At 44.3% G+C, this 24,735-nt stretch overlaps 1 protein-coding gene across 1 annotated transcript in view; it reads left to right on the top strand.

Annotated features, from left to right (window-relative positions):
* The first annotated feature begins 9,248 nt into the window (after positions 1–9,248).
* INTS3 (integrator complex subunit 3) overlaps positions 9,249–24,735 on the top strand; it is a 38,927-nt gene continuing 23,440 nt past the window's right edge. Inside the window, exons 1-3 of the mRNA XM_069078035.1 lie at positions 9,249–9,917; positions 18,067–18,150; positions 19,093–19,176. Coding sequence (XP_068934136.1) covers positions 9,774–9,917; positions 18,067–18,150; positions 19,093–19,176 — 312 coding nt within the window. The 5' untranslated portion in view covers positions 9,249–9,773. The remainder of the gene's footprint in view (positions 9,918–18,066; positions 18,151–19,092; positions 19,177–24,735) is intronic.

The following is a 24,735-nucleotide window of genomic DNA, read 5'->3' on the forward strand; positions in this document are numbered from 1 at the left end:
CCCTTACAATGGGACAAACTCCTGAAGGAAACCACAGGAAGGGATAGGATACAGAATACAAGTAGAAAGGTAAGAAGTAGGGCCACCTTTCCTCAGAGATTGGAACCAAGCAAAGAGGGAATGTGGTATCATGAAGGAGAAAGTTTGAGATATGGAGGAAGCACAGAGGATTGTCTTAATTTCTAAAGTAGGAAAGAAGGTCATCTGCTGGGAGATAGTGTTGTTGAGTGATTAGAGTGAGAACAAATATTTATTGAATACCCATTATATGTAAGGCATTATGCTAGGCCTGGTTTTCAGTGACTGAGGCTGCCTCTGAGAAGACTAGCTATCTATGACTCAAGATATTTGAGGAACTGCCCTTTTCCATGGTCTATAAAAGTAAACTATCAAACCAGTTCCAATTTTTTTTTTTTTACTTCTCTGATTTCTCTGTTCTGAAGAAAAACCAACAGAGTAAGCCCAGACTTGTGGTGAGGGAAGTCTGTACCCATGTACAATCTCCTTATGAAACTAGAAATGGCATTTTGGGACAGAAGCACACAGGAGTTCTATGAACATACTCATGTTGTCAGAGAGGGAAGTTCCTTAGAATGAACTTTCCCAACCCAATAGATGCCATAGCTAGGAGGTCTGTAATGTTTCTGCAGAAGCACATGGCAGAAGAAGAAATGAGGATGTCCTCTCAGCCCCAGAGTGGAGCTTATGAACAATGTTTCCCTGGAGTCCAACTTTCTGTGGAGAAGAAGGGGGAAATCTGGCCTTCTTTTCAGAAAAGGAAGATTTCCTGGACAATGCCAATACTAACAATGCCTAACCCTAAGGGCTAGTTTCTAAATTTGAGAGTTCAGGAATTATACTTCTTATAGAGAAAAGGAAACTTCCTCATGCAGCATGTTTCTTAGAGAAAGAAGAGCATCGCATGGCTCCTAAAGCTGGAGAGCCAAGGCATGACATGGGAGGAACCACTTGGGGAACAAATCTTTTGTAAGGAGACCTCAAAGCCATGATACGAGGGAGGGGACAGCAAGAGTTCTGGACCTCTACACGCTTGCTATTACAGTAAGTTGACCCATGCAGGCCCAAAAGGAAGGGGCGTTGCTTGTTTAGCAGCCCCTAAATAGGATTGGCTGGGAGGGTAGGAAGGTAGAGTTTATGGGCTGTTTAATTCATTTTCTGTACCTCTTTATGAGCTCACATGAAGCCTGTGAATGACTAATGTATTTTCTGTATCGATTTATGGGCTCTTGTGAATCCTTTGAATCTTTAGGCATTTTCTATGGCATGAAACAGAGATTGTCTTGAACATAGTATGTATTTGGTATCTTAAATGTTTCTATGGGAGCTGGGGATCTATTGCTTACATTTGGAAAAACCTAGGCATGAACGGTATCTGAATGTCATTTTCGAGATTTTCCTAGATTAAACTCAGGGGTGGGAAGAAAGTTAAGCAGGAGTTGAATTTGTTGGGGATGGTGGGTTCAACCCTGAGGGCTGCTTTTGGCATTGTTTCTAGACTAGCCTCAAGTGACTCCCCTACATCCTATACATCTACACCCATGATGCCCTCCTACTCCCCACCACTACCACTATAAGAGCACTAACAGGCTTATGCAAAATAGATTATTCTGGCATGAAGAAGGGACTGGAAGGTTGAGACAGTGGAAATGAAAATATCTATTAACACCATTGCATTGGTACATAACTGATGCATGAATTTATCTTCCTAACTATACTTAATTCTCACAAAGGAGGGCTTCTGGAAAGGGGAGTTGAAGAGAAGTTGGGCTAGTAAGTAGTGATAGTGATGCAAAAAAAGAGCATCAATGAAACATTTTTTTAATGAACAGAAGAGAGAAGAGGGAAATTCAGAAAGGGAGACAGATAAGTACAGTTTTGTTACTATGTGTCAAATTTTCACTTAAAAATATATTAGTAGATGTTCACAGTTTGCTTCACATAAAATTCCCCTTTGTATATTGAAATGTTCGTGTTTGCTGATGTCTAAATTATTAAATTATTTTTAAAAATAAATGTTTTATTCTAAAGGAAGTAGCTATTGTGGTCTTTCAGGCAGTGGTAATAAAAATACTAGGGCAGTAGCAATGGGGATGAAGAGTGGGGATGGATACAAGAGATTCTGCAAGGAGAGAACCAAGAGGAGTCAGCAACTAATAAGAAGTAAGGGCGAAGGAAGGCTCAAAGATGAAGTGCAGTAGTTAGTAAGAGTGCTAGACCAGGAATCACCAGAGTACTGAGTTTGAATCCCCCAGCACATCATTACATTACTGTATGATCCTAGGAAAATAATTTAAAGTTCTCTGAACCTCCATTTCTTCATGTATAAAGTGTAAATACAGTTCTTGAAAAAATTAAAGTGCTCTATATGAGTTACTATATTACCAAGTTTTATAAAATTAGAAAAACGAGTGAGTAGTGGAATGGAAATAGTAAAGCAAGAAGTAGGAACAGGCTTTGGGGAAAATGTAATCCCTTGGTTTTGGTCATGGTGAGTTTACAATTCCAATGACCACCTAGTCAATTAATAAACATTTTGTTCAATTGTTTCCAACTCTTTGTGACTCATTTGGGGTTTTCTTGGCAAAGATACTAGAGAGATTTGCCATTTTCTTCTCCTGCTCATTTTACAGATGAGGAACTGAGGCAAATACATTAAGTGTGGCCCAGGGCCACACAGCTAGTAAGTGTGTAAGGCCAGATTTGAACTCAGGAAGGTGAGACTTCCTGACTCCAAGCCCGGTACTCTATCCACTTTGACACCTAGCTGCTGCCTCAGTAAGGATTTATCAAGTGTCAACTATATGCCAGGCTCTAAGAACTGGGCCAGGGGTGAGGAACCTTCTAACTCAGGAACCTTCTAACTCAAGGCCACATGTGGTCCTCTAGGTCCTCAAGCTTGGCTCTTTGACTGAATCCAAACTTCACAAATCAAATTCCCTTACTTAAAATACTTACTTAAAGGGCTCAGTCAAAAGGTTGTACCCAAGCACCTGCACTGGGATCTGCTCTGAAGGAGCTCACAATCTAACGGGATAGACAACAAGCAAACACCTATGTGCAAACAAACTCTTTCTCTCTGTATGTATCTATTTATATGTATATATATATGTATTTTATATTGCGTGTATATGAGAATTGGAGATAATCAACAAATTGTACAATAAGCATGTATGCATATACATATGTATATACATATATATATATATGAGAATTGGAGAAAAAGAGAAAGTGCTAGCATTAAGGGGGATCAGGAAAGGCTTCTCAGAAGATGGAATTTTATCTAGGTCTTGAAGGAAATCAGGGAAGCTAGGAGGTGAAGATGAGGAGGAACTATTCCAAAGTTTGGGGAACAAAGGTGTTATAGGGATGGGAATTTAAGATCTTCCCTGTCCCTAGGCCCTTTGATAGGCTTAAGTGACTCTGGGAACCTTCCTTGATTTGAAAATATACTCTTCCCCCTAATAAGTTGTGGTCACATGGAGCCTGTGGCAGGAGACTTGCTTTTCAGGAATGCCCACACCTTGATGCTTTGTGATTGGGCAGTGGGACAAGAGGGTTGTGACATTCTCTGAGCCAGGAGAAGGCTATATATACCCTGATGTGAGATTTTGTTTTGGGGTTCACTTTGAGAAGTCTTGTGAGATTTGACCAGACGAGACTCTGGGCAGCTGTTAGTGCTTCCCTCTCTGGTAACTGTGACTAGGTATGGATATAATGGTCAGGTAGTTGGAAGCCTGTCTGCTGAATTGTTTCTCTGTCTGCTTGTAACTTCTGTCTGTATACTCTGAAATTCAGGATACTGATTTTTTCCCCTGAACTAGGTAAATGATATGTTTGATTGATTAAAGCAAGATTGTTAACCCATTTTGAGTTGCTTTCCTTTAGAAAAGCAGATCTAAGAACCTGTGTTGGCAGCCACCCTGGGGATGCTGGGGTGCTTGCTGCTACAAAAGGGTAAAAATGCCTGGAGTCTGGAGATAAGCATCTTGTATGAGGAATACTCAGCCAGTTAGTCAGTCAATAAACATTTATTAGGCACTGACTATGTGCCAGGCACTATGTTCAAAAAAAGGCAAAAGGCTGTCCCTGCCCTGGGGGAACTAATAATCCAAAATGGGAGACAAGCAAAAAAATGTGTTCAAATAAGTTCTGAGTAAGAAATAGTTAAGAAAAGAAGGACACTAGAATCAAGATGGATTGAGAAAGGCTTCCTGTAGATGAGATTTTTAGTTGGGATTTAATGGAATCTAGGGAAATCAGTCAGTGGAGGTGAGGAGGGAAAGCATGGCATGGCGGACAGCCAGAGAAAATGTCTGGAGTCAAGAGAAAGAGTGTCTTACTCATGGAATAGCAAGGAGGCCAGTATCATGGGATTAAAAATCATGTGACAAGAAATAATGTGTAAGAAGATTGGAAATGTAGGAGGGGGCTAGATTTTAAGGGCTTTGAATGCCAGTCTTGAAAAGAATAGGGAACCACTGGAGTTTATTGAGTAGGGGAGTGACATGGTTGGACCCATGTTTTAGGAAAATCACTTTGGTGGCTAAAGGATGGATTGAAGTAGGAAAGAGACTCCCCTTACTCTACTAGAGGTGGCTAGGTGGCATAGTGAATAGAATTCTGGGCCTCAAGTCAGAAGGACCTCAGTTTAAATCCTGCCTGATACATTAATTATGTGACTGTGACCAAGTCACTTCACCTCTGCCTTAACTGCAAAATATGGATTATAACAGCATCTTTAGAGTTGTACTCTCTGAAGCAGAGTTTGAATACTTGGAAGTTCAGTTTGAGAGGACCTCAGTGTCAGGGAACTTATCTTGCCAGGTGATCTTCAAAATTTTCCTAAGAATTCAAATGGAAATGGTTCAATTTTTTGGCATAGTGCCAGTAGACTGTCCAGATTTTATAGACATATGACAATAAAGTCAGGACAACAAACTCTACTGCAGAGAGGCAATTCCAAAGAACTGGTCATGTAGTCCAAATGCCAAAGGTACATTTGCCTCAAAGACTCTCTTACAGAGAATTCACGCAAGGCAGGTGGTCACAAGGAAGTCTGAAAAAGCAATACAAGGATACTTTCAAGATCTCTCTGAAGAACTTTAGTTATGTAAGACATAGGAGATGCTGGTACAAGACTACCCAGCATGGTATGCCCACATCAAAGAAAATGTTATGCTCTTTTAGCAAAGCAGAATTGAAGTAACCCAAAATGAAATGCGAGATGTGCAAATCTAGAGACATCTCCACCCCAAATGTTCAAACAGGCTATTTATACCTGACCTGTGGTAGAGCCTTCCAAGGTTGCATTGGTCTGATTAGCCACAGTCAAACACACTGTACTTTGACCCCAACATTGTAATATCATTGGTACTCTTTGAGTATGAAGGACAAACAACAATAACAGCACCTACCTCACAGAGTTCTTGTTTTGAGGTTCAAATGAGATATTTGTAAAGTGTCTGGCATATAGTAGGAGCTTAATAAATGCTGATTTCCTTCCTCTGTGAACTCACCCAAAGTGAAGTAAGCAGAAGTGGGGAAAGCCATAAACCTATTACAATGTAAATGGAAGAACAAAAACAAAACTGAAAACTATGTAATAATAAGGACTAAACTTGGTCCCAAAGGAGATATGAGACTATGTGCTTCTCCCTCTTTCTTGCAGGGTTGTGGACCTATGGATAGTGACCATTATCTATACAGTTCTATTGATGTGTCAATTAGTTTTGCTGAATTACTTTTTTTTTCTTTTTTCCCCCTCTTTCTTTAAAAAATATTTGCTATAAGGGGATAACTTTTCTTTGTGTAGGAAAAAGGGGAGGTATATATGAAAATAAGGTGACATAACATTATAAAATAATATATTTTTTAATTGAATTGAAATTTTGGCAATAATAGCTGATCTCAGTACTATATCATACTTCCCTTATTATAATTTAAGGATATGTTTGACTGGGGCGGCCAGGTAGCACAGCAAGTAAGAGCACCGGCTCCAGTGTCGGCATAACCTGGGGATCAAATCTGGGCTCAGATACTTAGCACCACACCCAGAAATAACTGGCCATTTAACCTTGAGCAAGTTACTTAACCCTGATTGCTTAAAAAGAAAAAAAAAGAATATGTTTGACTTTATTAGTATGATTATACCTTCCACCTATGCAGACCTCAACTACTCCAGGCCTTTGTAGGTCCTTTAATGAATTGCTGCAGTCAAAAAATATTAATTGCCTGGTTGTCAATCTTCTGGTAATGGCCTCTCTACATTTGGTAAAGGTTAGCTTGGTAATACTTTTTAAAACTTATGTTTCCTTGCCATACTTTTCAAGAACCCACTCCATGATGAGGCATCAAAACAGGACTTTAGTGAAGCTCACTAATTGAAGGAGGAGGTAAAAATGTGAAGAATCCTAAATCTGATGCTGGAGCAAAAGGTAGATTTCAAGGGTTTCTAGAAAATGGGAAGTGTTACTGAGCAGAAATCTTGAATTGGAAACTGACTCACTAATACATATAACCACTTAAAGGGTATATTTTAAGTTTGGAAAAAGTCTGCACACTCATTTCTCTATCTCAATGTTTAGCACAAATAGTAAATGTTCAATATATGTTTACTGAATTGCAATTGAACTAAAACTAGAAAGACCAAGACCTTTGAATTGCTAAATTTATCACCTTTCCTTGACCCTCCTTCTTGATTTACACCCTTCCTCCTGAATAGTTTGTTCTCCCTGTTTTATTTTTGTTTTGCTTTTTTTTTTACACACTGCTCCCTCCTGTTCTCTTAATACCTGTTTCACAATCCCATTCTCAGTTTCCTTTGCTGATTCATTGTACATGTCAGTCAAAAGATTTTTAAGCACCTGCTATGTATCAGGCATTGTGCTAAGTGCTAGAAATTCAATGAAAAGCAAGATTGTTTCTGCTCTCAGAGTTTACAATCTAATAGGGGAGACAACATGCAAACAAGCTACATTCAATGATAAATTGGAAATAAACAACAAAGGGAAAGCACTAGAATTAAGGGAGAATCAGGAAAGGCTTCCTATAGAAGGTAGGATTTTAGCTGACTTGAAGAAAGCCAGGGAAGCCATGAGACAAAAATGAGGAGGGAGAGCTTCATTTCCAGGCATGGGATCATGAAAATGCCTGGAGTTGGGAGATGGAATGTCCCTGCTATGTGTGAGTATACCCTAGAGTTCTGTCTTGAGTCCTCTATTCTTTCTCTGTATACTCTCTCCTAGTATCTCTTCTAATCTCAACTCCCATGATGAGTCCAATCATCTGTATACACATGATTACCAGACCTCAAATATCTAGTCCTTATCTCTCTCCTGAGTTCCAGTCCTCCCTAATCAAATGCCTGATGGACATCTCCACCTGGATGTCCCAATGGCATCCTAAACTCAAACATATTCAAAGCAGAGCTCATCTTTTCCGCCTACATCCATTCCTAATGCTAACTTCTTTATTTCTACCACGGGCATCACCATCTTCCTAGTCACCCAGGTTTGTAGCCTGGGAGTCATTTTCAATTTTCTTCTCTTCCTCATCACACTTTTTCCATCAGCTTCTAAATCTTTCCAATTTTTAACTCTGTAATATCTCTTAATCTGTCCTCTCTGTTTTTGTTGTACTTACACAGCTACCCCCAATTTAGGTCTTCATTGCCTCTTACCTAGACTTTAAAAAGAAAAAAAAAGTCTTCTGTCCTCCCTGCCACCAGTCTCTCCCTTCAATGCATCTTTACATTCCAACCATACTGGTCTAATTTGTTGTGCCCTTTACAGACATTCCATCTCCCCTTTCCATTCCTTTGCACAGACATACATACTCTGCTTCTTTCCCTGTGCCTCCTGGAATCTTTAAAAGTTCTTTTTGGGACCCCTTCGACAGTATAGGGAAACTTATGGATCCCTTTTCAGAATAATGTAAAATACATAATGAAAGCAATTATATTGAAATCCAATTACCAACATTTTTAATAGCTTAAAATCTAACCAAGTCTTTTTTTTTTTCATTTACCTAGGTACATGCTGTTTCCCCAAATTTAACTGTAAACTGCTTGACAGTACAGACTGTTTCATTTGTCTTTGTATCCCCCAGAGCCACAGACAGTAGTTTTCCTAATAAATACTTGCTTAATTGATTGAAGAGAGGGAGCTCGAACTAGTGACTATCTCAAAAATGCAGAAACTAATGAACATGCCGAACATTTGCTTCTTTAAACAGGGTGCTTAATTTTCAATTTCAAATTTTCATCCCAAGTGAAATGTTACTAAAATAGATCTTAAACCAGTCTTAGCCCTAGTCCCTAATCCCTCACTGTCATATGGGTATGACCCTGGGTTTTCTTGGGACACACACCGCTCCAGCCAAAGCCAGGGGACGGCCAACTAAACAATCCAGAGAGGGTTTGGAATGGGTCCTGTGTCTCTTGACATTTTTCAGCCACAGCAACTTATGAAGGCCATAATCTAAGGAATGGCGTCACATTTGCTTTCGAGGGTAATCTCCCCACCCTCCTTATCACACTGACCCTTTAAGGAGAAGTATAGGAAGAAGTGGGCACGTGCTTCACTGAAATGTTCGCTCTTCGAACACACAACACAAGGGCCACGGCCCCCGCCAAAATCTGCTTAAGTGGAATGTTTATGCACTAATATTTCCCAGCCTGCTTGGGAAATTCCCAAACATTCCCCTACTCCAGAAGAGATTAGGCAGCCTCCCTTCAACCCAACCCTTCCATATTTGAAAGTTACATTGCCCCAGAGCAAAAACAAGCGCACAAGGCCAGAGTGAGCTCAGTCACGGGCCCAAAGACGAAGAGAAAGAAGGAAGCGTGAGACCAACTCCGCGCAGGCGCAACCCAGACGCCCCGTCTCCCCTTCCTGGTCTCCTTCCCCTCCCCCTCCAGTCCCGCCCAGCTCCGCCTCTCCAGGCAGAATCTGGGAAGATGATTGGTCTATAGGGATGTCCATCTGCCTTCTTTTTCCCCTATTCGATCCAATTGGCGGCTAGGGAAGGGTCCGACCCACTGCCCTTCGCCAACTCGGCCGAAACGCCGAATGATTGCGGCGACTGGGATTGGCCAAGCTTCGGGATCGCGACCGGGCACTTCCGGTGGGGCTCCGCGGCTCCTTCTCTCCTCTCTCCCCCGCCCGCCCGCCTGTGCCCCTGTCCTCCCCCCATCCCTTCCACCATGGCCGCCTCTGTGTGCTGTAAGGAGCAGCAGGTCCCCCGTGCCCCCTTATAGCGCTCATAGCCCCTCCCCAGCCCCCTAGGGGCCGGAGCCAGAGGGGTCCCACTCCCCATACCCTAGGGGCAGGAGTCAGAAGGGTTTGCCGCCCCCCATCTCGGGCAGGACTCCCCCCACTCCCTGCTTAGGGGGCAGAAACTTAGGGATTTCTTTGCCCTCCCAGGGGCAGGAGCCAGACGAGTCGCCCCCGCTCCCCTGCTGGGACAGGACCCTTCCCTTCCCCCTCTCTCCCTAACCTTAGGGAGAGGAACTAAAGGGGTTTCCCCTCCCCACCGAAGGGGCAGGACCCAGAGGAGTCACCCCTTTCTCCCCCCCACCCCAGGGGCAGCCTCTTTTAGAGGGGGTGGGGGGGGCAGGAGCCCTTCCCCTCCCCCCCCAACCTCTCTCCTCCCTTCCTCTCTTCCTCGTGGTCCTCTAGCACCCCCCTAGTTGCCCATTTCTAGGACTTCTTCCCCACTCCTCCCACATCTCCCCACTTCTCCTGGCTCCAGCCATGGAGATACAGAAGGGAAAGGGGGGAGCAGCCACAGCTGCTTCGGGAACAGCAGCGGGAGGTGGAGGAGCGGGAGCAGGAGCCCCAGGAGGGGGGAGGCTGCTACTTTCCACCAGTTTGGATGCCAAGGATGAGTTAGAGGAGGTAGGTGTGGGGAGCTGAGAGACTGGGGTGAAGAGGGGGATTGGAGTGGATGTGGGGGCAGGGGGCACTTGAAAGAGTGGGGCAAAGGGGCCTTCCTTCCATTTTCTTCTAAGGGAACCCAAACTCTGCTCCAAATTTTCTATCCCAGGAGGAGGAAGTGTGGACCAACTTCCTGGGGCTGGTTGCCATAGTAACAGTAGTCAACATTGATGGGGGGTGGAGGTGAGAGACCTATTGAGCATCTCCCACAAGTCACCCACACTTCCTGACATCTCTACCCACCTTGGCTATTTCCATGGCTGATTTGTTTAAGAACTAGGCCTTTCCTATTGATCTAGGAAGTGAACTGGGGGTACCTGATCCAAAGCCTGGAGATGGCTGGGGGCTGATGAAACACCTGAGTCAGCTCTTGGGACCTCCTATTAGGCACACCATTGACTGGGCTCTGTGGTGGCCTGGTTGCTAGGTGATGCCAACAAGACCTTTAGAATGGGTTTGGGCACCCAGAGAAAGCTATGGTGTCTGTTTACTTTTGCCCTGCTTCAAATGGGGTGAAGGATTGGGACTTAAGAGTCTCTCCCCAATGCCCCTGGTATTACACTCAAGCACAAGAATTCATTTTCATTCACTGGAACAAGTATTTAAGTCCCTATTATATGCAAGTCACTAAGCTAGGCCCTAGTGATAGAAATAAAAATGGGGGGAGTCCGGGTCCCCTTCCCTCAAGAGTTTACTATTCTAGTGGGAGGCTCACTTTATGCAGATAAGCATATAAGATAAGATATAATTTGAAGAGGGAAAGAGTGAACTGAGAAATCTGGAAGGACTTTTGAGGTGACCTCTAAAATGAGTTTTGGGGGTAGCTAGGTAGCACAGTGAATAGAGCACCAACCCTGGAGTCAGGAGGACCTGAGTTCACATCTGGTCTCAGACACTTAACACTTACTAGCTGTTGTGACCTTGGGCAAGTCACTTAACCCCAATTGCCCTTCCTTTCCCCCCTCCAAAAAAAAGGCAAAAAATGACAATAAAATGAGTTTTGAAGGAAGCTAAGGATTAGAAAAGATTCCAGTGAGGAGGGAATGCATTCCAGCCTTGCCAGAAGACATATGCGAAGGCACAGAGAAGGAAACACAACACCTTCAAATAAGCTAGGAGGCCATTTTGTCTGGAATGGGTTCAAGGAATAGAAAGTAGGCCAGTTTAGCTACACAACAGAGTGGGTGGAGTCTAATGTGAAATAAGCTTTAAAAAAAGGTGGGCTTGAGCCAAGTCATAAAGTGGCTTAAATGCCATGCTGAGGATTTTATATTTTATCCAAGAGGCAATAGGGAGCCATTGAAGCTTGAGCTTCTCAATTGAGAATGACTTGACCAGGACTGTACTATAGGAAGATATTTGGGACTGGAAGAAGGGAGGTGAATTAGGCTATTCTAGTAGTCCAGATGAGAGATTATGAGAACCTGAACTAGGGTGGTGTCTGTATGAGTAAAGATGAGGGGACGAATGTGAGAGAATGAGTTAGAATTGACAAGAGACTTGGATATAATTGTGAAGACGAATGTAGAGTCTAGAATACTTCCTGGTTTGCAGCCTTGGGTGATTAGAAGGATGGTTTCTTCAACAAAAATAGGAATTTGGAGGAGGGATGGGCTTGGGGAGAGCATCGGAGTTCCATTTTGAATATACTGACTTTGAGATCCCTGTGGGATAGGTAGGTGGAGTTATTTATCAAGCAAGCTGTTGGTAATGGGCAACTGAAGTGTAGGATAGGGATTAGATAGGGATTGCATAAAGATGATAATTGATCTGGTGGGAACTGATAAGGTCACCCAATGGATATAGAGAGAGAAGGGGGTCTAGAAGAACTTTGGGAGGTCACCTGTGCTTAATGGATGGGACAAAGATGATGACAGGGAGGAGAACCAGAAGAGTATCTGGAGAACACAGGATATAGGAAGAGGGAATGGTTCAGGTGTCAGAAGCTGCACATAGGTCAAAAAAAGGAAGACAGAAAAGGTCATCAGATTTAACAATCGAGAGATCATCTTGGAGAGAGTAGTTTCTTCAGGTGATAAGGCAGAAAGCCAGATTGTAAATTTAGAAGTGATTGGGTGGTGAGGAAATGGAGGCAATGAGTATAGATGACTTTTCTGAAGTTTGTCTATGAAAGGAAAAAGAGAGGTGGATACCTCAAGGGTGTGGAAGGGTCAAATAAAAGGGTTTTTTTAATTTTTTTAAAGGATGGGGTCCCCACAGGCAAGGAGCCAGTAGATAGAGAGGGATTGAAAGGAGAAAGAAAGAAAAAATTATGGAAAGGGCAAGTTCCCAGAGAATATAGCAGGGGCTAGGGTCAAGGACATGAATAAAGGGGTTAGGTAAGCCTTTGGAGCAAAGGAGAAGGAAATGGGTGGGTGATGTATAAGGATTTTGAGATACAAAATAAGAGAAGAGGGAGCTCATGACAGATGACCTGGTTTCCCAGTAGAACAGGAGATGAGGACCTCTACTGAGAAGGATGAGAATTGAGGGGGAAGAAGTTGGATGGTGGGGTAATACATAATTGGGGTTTGGCCAAGCATGCATGATGGTGGGACGAGGAGTCAGGGTATATGATATGGGCTCAGGTTTACTAAGGGACAAAAAGGAGGCCAGAACAGGAGTAATGTACTAGAAGAGCTGGAAGAGGTATGGTGTTGAAGGCCATGGGAGGGGTGAAGCATAGGTTTAGGAGTGAGGGAGAGATGGAAGCATAAGAGGTTTGAGGCAGAGAGGAATTTCAGAGTTATAAAAAGGGAAATGGGAAATTACCATGAAAGAGTCTGGGTTGATCAATGAGGGTGAGTAGAGGGGCTTTGGGCATCAGGTAGGTGATAGCCCAGTGCATATGAAGAACAGGTGATCTTTCCCACTGAGTACCACCTAAGGACTTTATAAGACCCAGACCTAGGGGTAGCTAGGTGGCACAGTGAATAGAACACCGGCCCTGGAGTCTGGAGGACCTGAGTTCAAATCTGGCCTCAAACACTTAACACTAGCCATGTGACCCTGGGCAAGTCACTTAACCCCAATTGCCTTGCCTTCCCCCCTCCAAAAAGCAAAAAAAAAAAAAAAAGACTCAGACCTAGATTTTGGCAGGTAAGCTGTTTACTAGGCCTCAAACTCTCCTGATACATTCATCCAAGGGCAGAATGGGTACATCTTTAAGGCCTGTTTTCCAGTTGTGCTGCTAATTCATCAGCAGCTACAAGAAAGAAGGTAGAGTGATAGGTGAGATTCCTGGAGTTGGAATTTAGAAAAAGCCTTAGAGATTATCTAGTTCAGCTCTCCTCATTTGATAGATGATGTAATAGAGGCCAAGAGGGGTTTTGACCCAAGTAGCTGAAGCCAGATCTTCCGTCTCTAAAACCAATGATAAAGGTCTCTGTTGAGAAAATGTTGAATTGGGGTAAAAAAGAGGTGGAAATGGTGGTTTAAAATGAGGTTTATAGATGACTGAAGAGGTGGTAACTCTTAATAATCGACAACAAACCAAGCTTCTAAACTAATCCTTCCCTTCCCCCCCTCAACTCTTCCATCATCTGTGTAGGTAGGTAGTAGATTCAGCAGACAGAATTTGGAAAGTAAATATGCTGTTAAAATAATTTAATACATTCCCAAACTAAATAAAAATGAGGTTAGCATTGCCCCATGTTTGGGATTGTCTTTGGTTTAAAAATGGCCACTGCTCCATCAGCCAGCTATCACTTAACAACTATATAGCACTCTGAGGTTTTCAAATGCTCTCTTTTTTTTGTTTTGTTTTGTTTTGGAGGGCAGTTGGGGTTAAGTAACTTGCTCAAGGTTATACGGCTAGTTTTTTTGTGTGTGTGTGGTTGTTAAGTGTTTGAGGCCAGAATGGAACTCGGGTTCCCCTGACTCCAGGGCCTGTGCCTTACTCACCGCACCACCTAGCCACCCCTTCAGATGCTCTCTTGACAATGAACCTTTGAAGCAGGGAGCTCAAATATTGCTCTCCCCATTTTGTAGATGGGGTTCAGAGAGGTTAAAATGACATGTCCAGATTTGCACAATTAGGAAACACCGAAGCTGGGCCTCAGACCCAAGGCTTTCTGACTGACGGATGATCTTCCACATCATGTCATGATGCCTCACAGTGTCGTGCGTCTGTTAGGAGCCTAGTATTGTGTTTTTCCTTTTCTGTGGACAACTAAGTATTGTCTAGTTTTGTGCACCTGGGAGAGAAGGGGAAAGGTTTCTGAGATTCTGTTGGAAATCTGTGACTTCCCCATACCCAGACCATGATGAAATTATCCTTTAGCCTAGGGGACCTTAACCTTTTCTTTTTCATGGACCCCTTTGGCAGTTTAGAAGCCCATGGACCCCTTCCACAGAATCATGTTTTTAAATGCATAAAATTAAGTAGGATTACCAAGGAAATCAATTACATTGTAATAGAGTTTTCCAGATATGAAAAAAAAAAGACAGATGAAGGCCCCCCAGTTCTTCCATCCATCCTGGCCCATAGCTAGGGCAGCCTCCCATGCTGCTCAGCTGATCCTCACTGGAGGGAACCAAATGATATATTTACTAGTAAATGCAGTAAGGATGGCAGCAGGGAAAAAGCATTCTTTTGGACTATCTAGAAGTAAATTTTAAATGTTCCTATACAGGGAGTCTCTGTTTTCTTTCTAATCTACAGATTTTTTTCCCACCATGCCTCAAACATCCCTACTCCTTCCTTGCCCTCTGTCTTTACATTCCACCAAAGCCAAGTTCCATTGTTTGTTTCCTTTCCAAGGGCAGGGATTATGGCTTCTCCTCCCTCTTTATCTCCCTACAGTGCCCCAGCACAGGGCTCTGCACTTAGTGGGTACTCAGTGCATGGTGATGACTGGCTTCTGCTCTTTGTGGCTGTGGCTGTTTCTCCTGCATGATCTCCTCTGCTGCCCAGGAATGCAGGGATAGCTTTCTATAAGGTCAGTCAGTGATTTGAGCATTTATACTAGGCCCTTGATGAGGATAGTGAAGAAGGAGGCCTGCTGGTTGCCCCGGAGGAGCTAAGTCAATGGCAGAGACAACATGTACCCACAAAAAAGCCCAAGAAAAGTTAAGAACTAAATGCATTAATGCAGGCAGAATGAGCTATATACATAGGGGTTGCTAAATTGGATGGAGGATTTAGAGTCTGGTTTGATTAGAGGGAAGGGTCTTTTAGAGTTCTCAGGTTTGAAACAGTAGTGAAGAGTACCCCAGGCTCAGAGAATGTGAATTTCCCTCCATCCCTAGGAAGTTTGACCCTCTGGCTCCAATTCTTAGGAGCCATCTCTATTCCTGATCAGCTTTCCTCATTCCTAGCTGAGGGAGGAGTCAGCCCAGTGGGGGACTGGGGTAAGTAGTACAAGAGTTGGGGACTTGTGGTTCCAAAGAAGTCAAATTTTTAGGCCATGAGCAAGAGTCTGGGCAGGATTTGGGAGTAGTGGGTGGGGATGGGGCAGAGAACAAGAAGAGGAGGACTCGGGGCGGCTAGGTGGCGCAGTGAATAGAGCACCGGCCCTGGAGTCAGGAGGACCTGAGTTCAAATGTGGCCTCAGACACTTAACACAAAACTAGCCGTGTGACCTTGGGCAAGTCAGTTAACCCCAATTGCCCTACCTTCCTCCTCCAAAAAGCAAATAAATAAATAAAGTAGGAAGAGGAGGACCCTCAGTAAGAACTCCCTTAAAGTTATGGGGAGCCCCTGGGAGACAAGAGTTTTGATACTTTTTTGGTTTTCTGTTTGATTTTTAAAAAAAATTATACTTTCTTTGACAAATGGTTTATGAATATGGCACATTTGAGCACCACTGTCATTGGGGGGTCCCATATGCCCGCCCTTTTTTGCTCTCTCCAGAGCAGTGGAATTTGGTTCTTTAGGGCCACTGGTTTCTCCTGAGACATTTATTGCTGTCTCCCTCAAGGAAGCAGTATACACAGTTGCACCAGGATATCCTCTCTGGCCCTAGTCTCAGAACTCAGCTGAGTGAGGGACCAGGGAGGATGAAAGTAGAATGAACTGCATTACAGTTCTGTAGAGGAGACATACACCCCACATCCTTTCCATTGTGGCTGTTAATGGAAACCCCATTCAGGTAGCACTTACTGCTAGAAAAATCAGACTAGAAGCTCCTGGAGACAGTAAATATTTACTCTCTGAGGGACTGGCTCTGAATTTACTGCAGCCAGCACAAATTGGAGGTTAAGATTGGGGTGGGAGAGAGTTCAGGGAGGGAATGTGACATTGGTGTGGCTGTCCACTGCTCTCTTCATCTAAGGGGTCCCTGAAACATTGTAAATGAGCATTTCTGATTTAAAAGGAATTTCCTCAGCATGGGGAGACCACAGTGGTTGTATTTTGATTGTAAACTGCTTTGAGGGAACCTGCCTCCTTATGTCCTTATCTGTCTCATGTGATTTCTGATCATTCTCATGCCTCTGTTCCAAGAAGCCATTTTCTTCCTTCCCCAGGCATTAACTTATACAGTTGGCTCTGCCCTTCAGGGTGTGGGCAAGAGCTGGAGAGACCCTGCTCAAGGTCTTTATGCTTCCAATCATATTTACAGACCAAATTATCTAGGGCTTAGGCCCCTTGCTTAGCTTAAACTTTGTTATTAGGACTGTATCTTTCTCTCCACCTCCCCTGCATCTTGTGGGAAAACAGATTAGACCAGGGGTAGCCATTCTGTCGAGGTCAAAGGGGCTTAGCTTCTCTGTGCCTTACAGTTTGGGGCTTCATTTGGTAATTGGCTGTTATTGGAAGCACGTTTGTGTAATGCTCTTTCTTGAGTTCCTTTCTGAAAGGGTTCAAATCTCCCCAAATCAATATGTAAATGTATTAATTGTCCAGCTATTGTTATACACTTCTCTTCTCCTTAACTCCTTTGGTTCTGTAAGGATTACCTCTCTTGGGAATAAAGATACTGTCTTAATTCCCAAGAGGCCCCTGGGCTGCTACCTATTCTCAACCCCAGCCCACTTTTCACTTTACTTAAAGCTTTCTCTTTTTGGTAGAGAAAACCTGGTGGTTTTCAGCTTTGAACAACTTCACTTCCTTTGGGGTCCTGAACAACTGGAGCAGTTGTTTGTTACTGCAAATATTGAGGATGTTCATGAGTGGAAAGGGATGACACATCGAGAGAGGCACAGGAGAGTGAATATTCAGCTGGGTGCTGTTCATCAGTGAGAGCTTTTCTTCCTCTCCCCTTCCTCCCTCTCCACAAAGTGCTGGAGCTGGCTGGTGGTAGCTCAGGGGAATGGGGGAGGGGGGTGGGAATCACAGTTTGACTTGCATATGATTTCACACCTTCCCCATCTTACACCTATGCAAGTGCAATTTATTCCTATTTGGCACACACTGGTCTGACCTACTTTGGGGTGTAGTTAGACCTCAGGGTTGGAGGTAGGGTTGTCTTACAGCTTCAAATCCAGATGGCTCTGGGATCTTGTTAAGTTTCATTTGGCCCTCTCCTTGGAGTTTTGAAGCTGTGGAGCTCTTTATACCTGTTGACCTTGAACAGGGATAGCAAGGGCTCCTTGGGGTGAAGGACAGTGGTTAAGATGAGGTGCTGACCTGTCATTCTTACCCATTTGTCCCTGTTGCTGAGCTGGTTATACTCTCTTGTGGGTCCTACAGGTCCATTCCTGAACAAAAAAAATACTTTGTGGCGAACCATAAAATCATACTGAAGGTGGAAGTAAATCTAGTCACTTCTTCCTGCTCTGTGCCCATTTGGGTTTCACCCCCTTCCAGCAATGATAGGACAAGCAATGAAAAACTGTCCTCAAACAGATTTGGGGTTAACTTCTAAGGCAAAGGCAAAATGGATCAGAATGATTAGGGTGGTAGGAGAGGCAAAGTTCCTAGACTTCACTTTGAATCTATGCTGTATTTATTGAAGTTTGTTGATGTTAGCTGTGGTTGAAAAATCAAAGCTTCTCAAGGTCAGGGAACAATGGTTATTAGTCATTAGTAGTGCCAACTGCATGCTAGATTTGCTACAGAATAGATTCTCGCAGAACCCCTTGTGATTTTTGGTTTGGTATATTGTGTTCCCTCAATCCATTTTTTTCATACTCCCTCACACTCTCTTTTTCCTTCACCTCTCTGCAGCGTTTGGAAAGGTGCATGAGCATTGTGACATCGATGACCAGTGGTGTCTCTGAGAGAGAGGCCAATGATGCCCTCAACGCCCATGTGAGTCCACTAGCTACTTTTTCCTTTGGACCTGTGCTTGTTGGGAAATAGATCCAAGAACATGGAAAAGCTGACAGGAATTGGGTGACAAGTTCAAACCTTCTTTCCATCACATGGAAGTCAAACAAAGGCTAGATTCTGGGGCAGCTAGGTGGTACAGTGAATAGAGCACTGGCCCTGGAGTTGGGAGGACCTGAGTTCAAATTCTGCCCTAGACACTTGACACACTAGCTGTGTGACCTTGGGCAAGTCACTTAACCTCAATTGCCTTGCCTTCCCCCCTCCAAAAAAAAAAACCAATTCAGTGCCTGAAAAGGCCCCTACATTTTTTTGCTTAATATAATGTTATTTCACATTTCTATAGTGCTTATCCTATTTATCAAAACATACATTATCTCATTTGAGCCTCACAGCAGCTCTGGGATGGAGCAGGTATTATCCACATTTTATGGGATAAAGAAACAGATCCAGAAGGCTAAATGATTTGCTCAGATTCAGATTGTTGTGACAGAGGATGCAAATCTTATCTCCTTCAGTCTTCTTTGTGCTATTCTACCTGTTTTTCCCTAGCTCCATCTTGCACTGAAGGGCATTAGTGACCAGAGGTAGTGACATCATTTTTCATTCTAAACATTTCTCCCAGCTCCCAGGAATACCTAGCTGGCCTACAACAGCTCTTGGGGGGAGTAGTAGGACTTTCCCTACTTTCCCCTAAGAAAACAAGACAGCATTCACACCCTCACTCAGAAAGGATGCTCCATTGCTCCTTGTACTGATCTGTTATTCACATGCACACAGATTGGAGGGGAGGGGTTTACATCCAACTTAGGGAGAGAGATTTCTCCTCCCAAGTTCCCCAGGAGTCACAGGGTTTCTGGCAGGATTTGTTTCTGAAAATAACCGGGTGTGACTGACAGCTGTTCCTTCTTTCCTCACATCCAGGTGTGCAAAGGTCCTCCCCAGCATGAGGAGATCTGCCTGGGACTCTTTACCCTTGTCCTTACAGAACCCAGCCAAGCCCAGAAGGTAATATTCCCACCCACAACTCTGTTCTTTGAAGTTGTGATCTTGACCTATGGAGCTTACCTGATAGAGATAGGCTGGGCAGTCTCCTGCTTTGTGAATAGTTTTGTGGCAGGAAGGCAAGGAAGAAAGTAGGTAAAGTTCGCTCTCGCGCTCTCTCTCTCTCTCTCTCTCTCTTTCTCCCTCTCTCCCTTCCTCCCCCTCCCTCCCTCCCTCTCTCTCCCTCTCCCTCCTTCCCTTCCTCTCTCTCCCTCCCTCTTCTTCCTTCCTCCCTCCCTCCCTCCCCCTCTCCCTCCCTCCTTTCCTCTCTCCCTCCCTCCTCCTCCTTCCTCCCTCTCTCCCTCTGTCTGTCTCTCCCTTCCTCCTTCCCTCTCCCTCCCTCCCTCTCTCCCTCTCTCTTCCTCCCTCCCTCCTTACCTCCCTCCCTCTCCCTCCCTCTCTATGCCTCTTATCTTTCTACAACATTTGGTTGTTCATTACCTTCTCCCTACCATTGCCTCATTTTCTAAGTGCCTAGGGTCCCACACCTAGTTCTAGACTCTAGTGCTAAGAAGGTTACATAGAAGCCAAAAGGTAGTAAGAGGGTTAGAAAATCAGGAACTGTGAGGGAAGATAGACTGGGATTGTTCTGGGCAGAGAGAGCCAAGCAGAAACTCAGTAGGAGTGGCTAGGTCCGGTAAGGGTTCTTACACGAAGGAGATTGACCAGTAGATTCAGTTTCTCTCCCAGGGTTTAAGATAAAACATGCTTCAGCTGTAGCATCAGGGTTTAGATGAGCCATCAGAAGAATGTAGGCTGATTGAGGAAGTGCATTGAACTACCTCTGGGGCTTTTTATAAACTAAGGTTTTCATGTCTTTGGGATGGTTTAAATGGAGCCCTTGGGAGGCATGGAAATAGACAAAACCAATCCTCAGACCTGCAATTTTCCAGTGAAGTGTTATCTTCTCCTTCCTCATATCTTCCTTTCTGACTGTGTTCTCTGGAGTTTTACATACCCCCCCCCAAAAAAAAAAACATATACATACTCCTTCCCCCAAAAAAGAGGGGGGACAGCTAGGTGGCACAGTGGATAGAGCTCCTGGCCTCGAGTTAAGACCTGAGTTCAAATCTAGCTTCAGGCATTTACTAGCTGTGTGACCCTGGGCAAGTCACTTCACTCTGCCTCAATTTCCTGATCTATAAAATGAGCTGGAGAAGGAAATGGTAAACCACTCTAGTATCTTTGATAGAAAGAAAACTCCAAAGAGGGTCATGAGCAGTCAGATCTGAAATAACTGGCAACAATCAGCAAAAAAAGAGTTTGGAATGGAGGCGTTCGGTGGTTTCCTCTCCTCATCATCCTAGTCTCCTCCTAGAGAAAGAACCAAAGACAAATAACACTAGATAGCATTTATATAGTACTTTAACGTTTGTAAAACTTTACATGTTATCTCATTTGATAAATGTAAAGTAAATAATAATAAATAAAGTAAATAATAAGTAAACAGGTACTATTATTAAAGTCATTTTACAAGTGAGAAAACTGAGGCTGAGAAAAGTTAAGGGACTTGCTCAGGGTCACACAGTTGTCAAGTGTCTGAGGCAAGATTTGAATTCAGATCTTCCTGTCCCCAAGTCAAGCACTCTATCCAGTATACCACCTTGCTGTTAGGATCAAGGGCAAGGTACCTGTGGACCCTACAGACCTGAGCTGAGACCAAAAGTGGGGAAAAGAAACAGATGTGTTTGCATTAAATTCAGCAGAGCTATCAGCTAAACTAAGGTCTTAGGGGAGGGGAGATTATTGTTCAGTGCCAGACTTCCTTTGAGTTCCCAAGCTCTGCCAGGCTATCCTGTGGCTTGGACCTTTTTGAGGCAAATTACCATTTAATTTCAATACTAAATATGTTATCTGGAGTGCTACAGACAAACAATTGACCCCAGTTTGGTGTTGGTAAGCCATGCCATGATCTGGTTTAGTACCTCATTTTAATCAAATTGTTAGCAAGCAGGAAGATGGAGGCAAGCACAGTCATGATATGGTAGAGACTGGATTAAGGTCTGGTTTTCTGTTGTGTTTTTTAAAATTGCAATTGACATCTAATTTAGTTACCTATGCAATTAGTTTTTGCCTATTGGAAAGTGAATAATTTTTTCAAAGCTGAGATGTGAATCATACCAGGTAATTGCAAATGAATAGGGCTTGCTGGTGGGAGTGCTCTCAGCTTTTCTGGCTGGCCCTGGTACATTGGAGCATGCAGAGCTGGCACTGCAAATGCTTATCTGGTGCTCAGCTTTCCCAGGAGACCAGCATGTCTTCTATCCTTTAAAAAGGAGCCCCGTTTCCATGGCACACACGAGTGATGAGGCATATGGAGCTCCAGTTTGGACAGCAGCTTGGCAGCAGGAGCAGGATTCAAACTCAGAGGCCAGGGCTTTTCAGCTGAGCTGAGCCCTATGTCCTGATTTGGTCTCACTGATCTTCTCTGTGTCATTCCAGTTTTAGTATATGTGCTGCTGAAGCAGACACTGTGATCCAGGCACTGAGCACAGCCTCAGATCTGACCTCTTGGACATGGGGCGGTGGAGACTGAAGGCCAGTTGGAGAGCAATCTTTAGGGGAGGGAAGAAAACAGGCAGGGCTGAGGGAGGGGTGCCGGAAGGCAGGGTGACTCATTAGGGACCTTGAGCCAGGGTTTGGTGGAAAAGTCAGGCATCTCGTCTCCCTGGGGCTCTAGTCTTTCCCCAGAAAGGGCGACCATTTTTTGAAAAATCCCACCCTCCTACCACAGGTTGTTTGTGGTGGTGTTTTTCTTCTGCAGGGACACAGAATGGAGAGTGTTGCTTAAACTACAATGATGGTGTTGGGCTGCAAATTAGAGCCGAGGGGCTGTTTTCCAAGGGCTCTTTGGACTTAACTCGGTCTTTGGAATGTCAGTGAAACCTCAGGATTGATTTAAGAATCTGTTCTGTGAGTCTCATTGGCTAGAGATTTTGTGGGATGGTGTCAGAGGAGAGTGAATCTTGGATTCATTAGAAACCTGTTCCAAGAAAGCAAGGGATTAAATAGGCCCTGGTCATTGCTGGCAGGCAGAAGTCATGAGGCCCTGAGGCTGACCCTCCAGGATGTACATTAGCTAGGGTAGAATTGAGGCAGGAGAAGCATTTGCCTTCAGTGGTAGCATTCATCAGAAGGAAGAGACAGCAGTGATTTAAAAAAAAAAAAAGAAATGAGATAGGTTATAGGCATTTACCACTCTGAATTTGAAATTGCCCCCTTAGCAGTCAGTAATAATAATAATATAGTACTTGAAGGTTTGCAAAATGCTTTACAAACATCTCATTTTCTGCGTACATCACCCCTTGAAGACATGCTATTATTATCCCCATTTTGCTGATGAGGAAACTGAGGCAGACAGTGATTACATTGCACCTGCCCAGGAGCACGAAGCCAGTAAGTGTGTGAGGCTGGGCTTGAACTCAGGACTTCCCAACTCCTTGAAGGCAGCTAACTAGTGAAGTGGATAGAGCAGTGGGGCTGGAGTCGGGAATGCCTGAGTGCAGACCGGCCTCAGATGCTGGCTGTTTGATCCTTGGGTAGGCTGCTTAATCACTGTCTGCCCAAGTTTCTTCATCTGCAAAATGAGGATAAAAATAGCATGTACTTCTCAGGGTTGTTGTGAGGACCAGATGTGAAATTTGTAAAGCGCTTAGCACAGTTCCTGGCTTAATAAGTACTTGTTGGTTCCCTTCCCTCCAGGTCCTGCCCTCTGTCCATTGTGCCATCTAGCTGCTTCTTGATGTTTTATAGTCCAGGGGTGGAGAACCTTCAGCCTCAAGGCTGTGGCTTTCTAGGTCCCCAAGTGCTGCCCTTTGACTAAATCCAAACTTTGCAGAACAAATTCCCTCAGTGAAAGGATTTGTTCTGTAAAACTTGGACTCAGTCAGAAGGCTGTACCCAAGGACCTAGAAGGCTTCATGTGGCCTCAAGGCTACAGGTTCCCCCACCCCTGTTTTATACCCCATACCTTGTGTCTTGCCCTGTGTCCTACTTTAATCAAATATAGAGGTAGATGTTGCTAGGGGATTCAGGAACTCTTGGTGTTGGTAGAGGGTGTGGCATTCCAGCTATCCTGAGATTCTTTGCTGGTGCTGGAGTTTGATGAAGGCATCTCTAAGGTAGCAAGGCTTCTCTTCATCGGGGGACTGGTGGGCATTGGGCAGAGGCTCGCATCTGTCCCAGTGGGACAGCTTCTTGTCTCTAGTCTGAAGCTGTCAGGGCACAGGGCCCAGTCACACCTATATTCTTCCTGCCCCCCTCTTCTCTTCACGCTCCCTGTTCTCTTTTTTGCCTGCCTACTCCCCACGCTTCCCAGAGTTTTCCTTCCTCTTCTGTTCCAGGCCAACTGATGAGCCTGGCACACGGATTGTCAGGGTGATTGACAACATGAAGAGTGGGGCACTCATCTTAGCCAGTTGTTATTTGGTACCAGTAGTTGTAGTTGAAAGTATGGAAGCCTATCCCTCCTGTTGAGGCAGAGTTCCCAGAGCAGCATGAATCTGCCCTTTGAAACCCCTGAGAAGAACCTGTCTTCTGCCCTTGACATCAGCCTCCCTGGCTTGAGGGTGCTTTGTATTCATTATCAACTGAAAGTAAATTTTACTCTGAGTTGGGCAGAGCACCTCTGCCTCCAGCCAAACCCCTGCCTGCCCTTTGTCAGCTTGCTCACATGTTCTCTGTGGTCCAGGGCAGCTGCCTTGTGGTGCCCTTTATCTTTGTGGCCTTGTTGGTAGCCATAAACTCCCCATTCCTCTGATCTATGCAGGGGCAAGGAAAAATCACTTTTAGTTTAGGAAGGGGTCATGGTACAGAAGAAATGTAAGGATCTCCGAGTGTTAGGTATTTGCTTAGATCATTTGCTGTTTAGTAGCTGAGGCAAGGGACAGAAAGAAATTTGGGGATCCCTGTGTAATTCTTTTTGCTCGGATCCCCAGTGCTAGGGCTGAGAACAAAAGACTAAGACAGTCGGATGGAGTTAGTTGCTGAGCCTCCAGTTTCCTCTGAGAAAGCTGAACGGAGCAACCAGACTCTGAGATGGTGGGAGAGTGTGTAGCAGAGAAAGGGTTTGGAAACCATGGTGGCTCAAAACTGATTCACACACTCTTCCCTTTTCCATGTATCCTCTCCCCTATCCCCCACCAACACACATTGCCAGCACCCTCTTCCTTCCCTGCCTAATCTTGGTAGCCTTTCTTCCGACTAGCTGGAAAACTGGTGTTGTGTCCTCCAGTCAGCATATCTTCTACTGGCCTGCTAACAAAAAAGTGGAGCCATCTTTTTCTTACTTTTTCTGTGCCACTTAGAAGGCTAGGAGCCCCTAGCCCAACACATGAGGTTCTTTGCTGGGCATTTCTATAGGTAGCACTCACCAAGCAGAGATACACATGGAGCCGAGGGAATAGTGACACACACCCTCTTAAGGTTCCACCCAAGAATGGGTCTGACAGGCATAATTCCCCTCTTCAGTGGTTAAGTAGTGGCCTATTGTAGGATCCTTTCCCCCAGAGAGCAGGTAAATGG

Source organism: Petaurus breviceps, unplaced genomic scaffold, assembly GCF_028583685.1.
Source record: "Petaurus breviceps papuanus isolate PSGF00001 unplaced genomic scaffold, PetGlider_PUasm1.0 91023, whole genome shotgun sequence".
Classification (NCBI taxonomy): domain Eukaryota; kingdom Metazoa; phylum Chordata; class Mammalia; order Diprotodontia; family Petauridae; genus Petaurus; species Petaurus breviceps.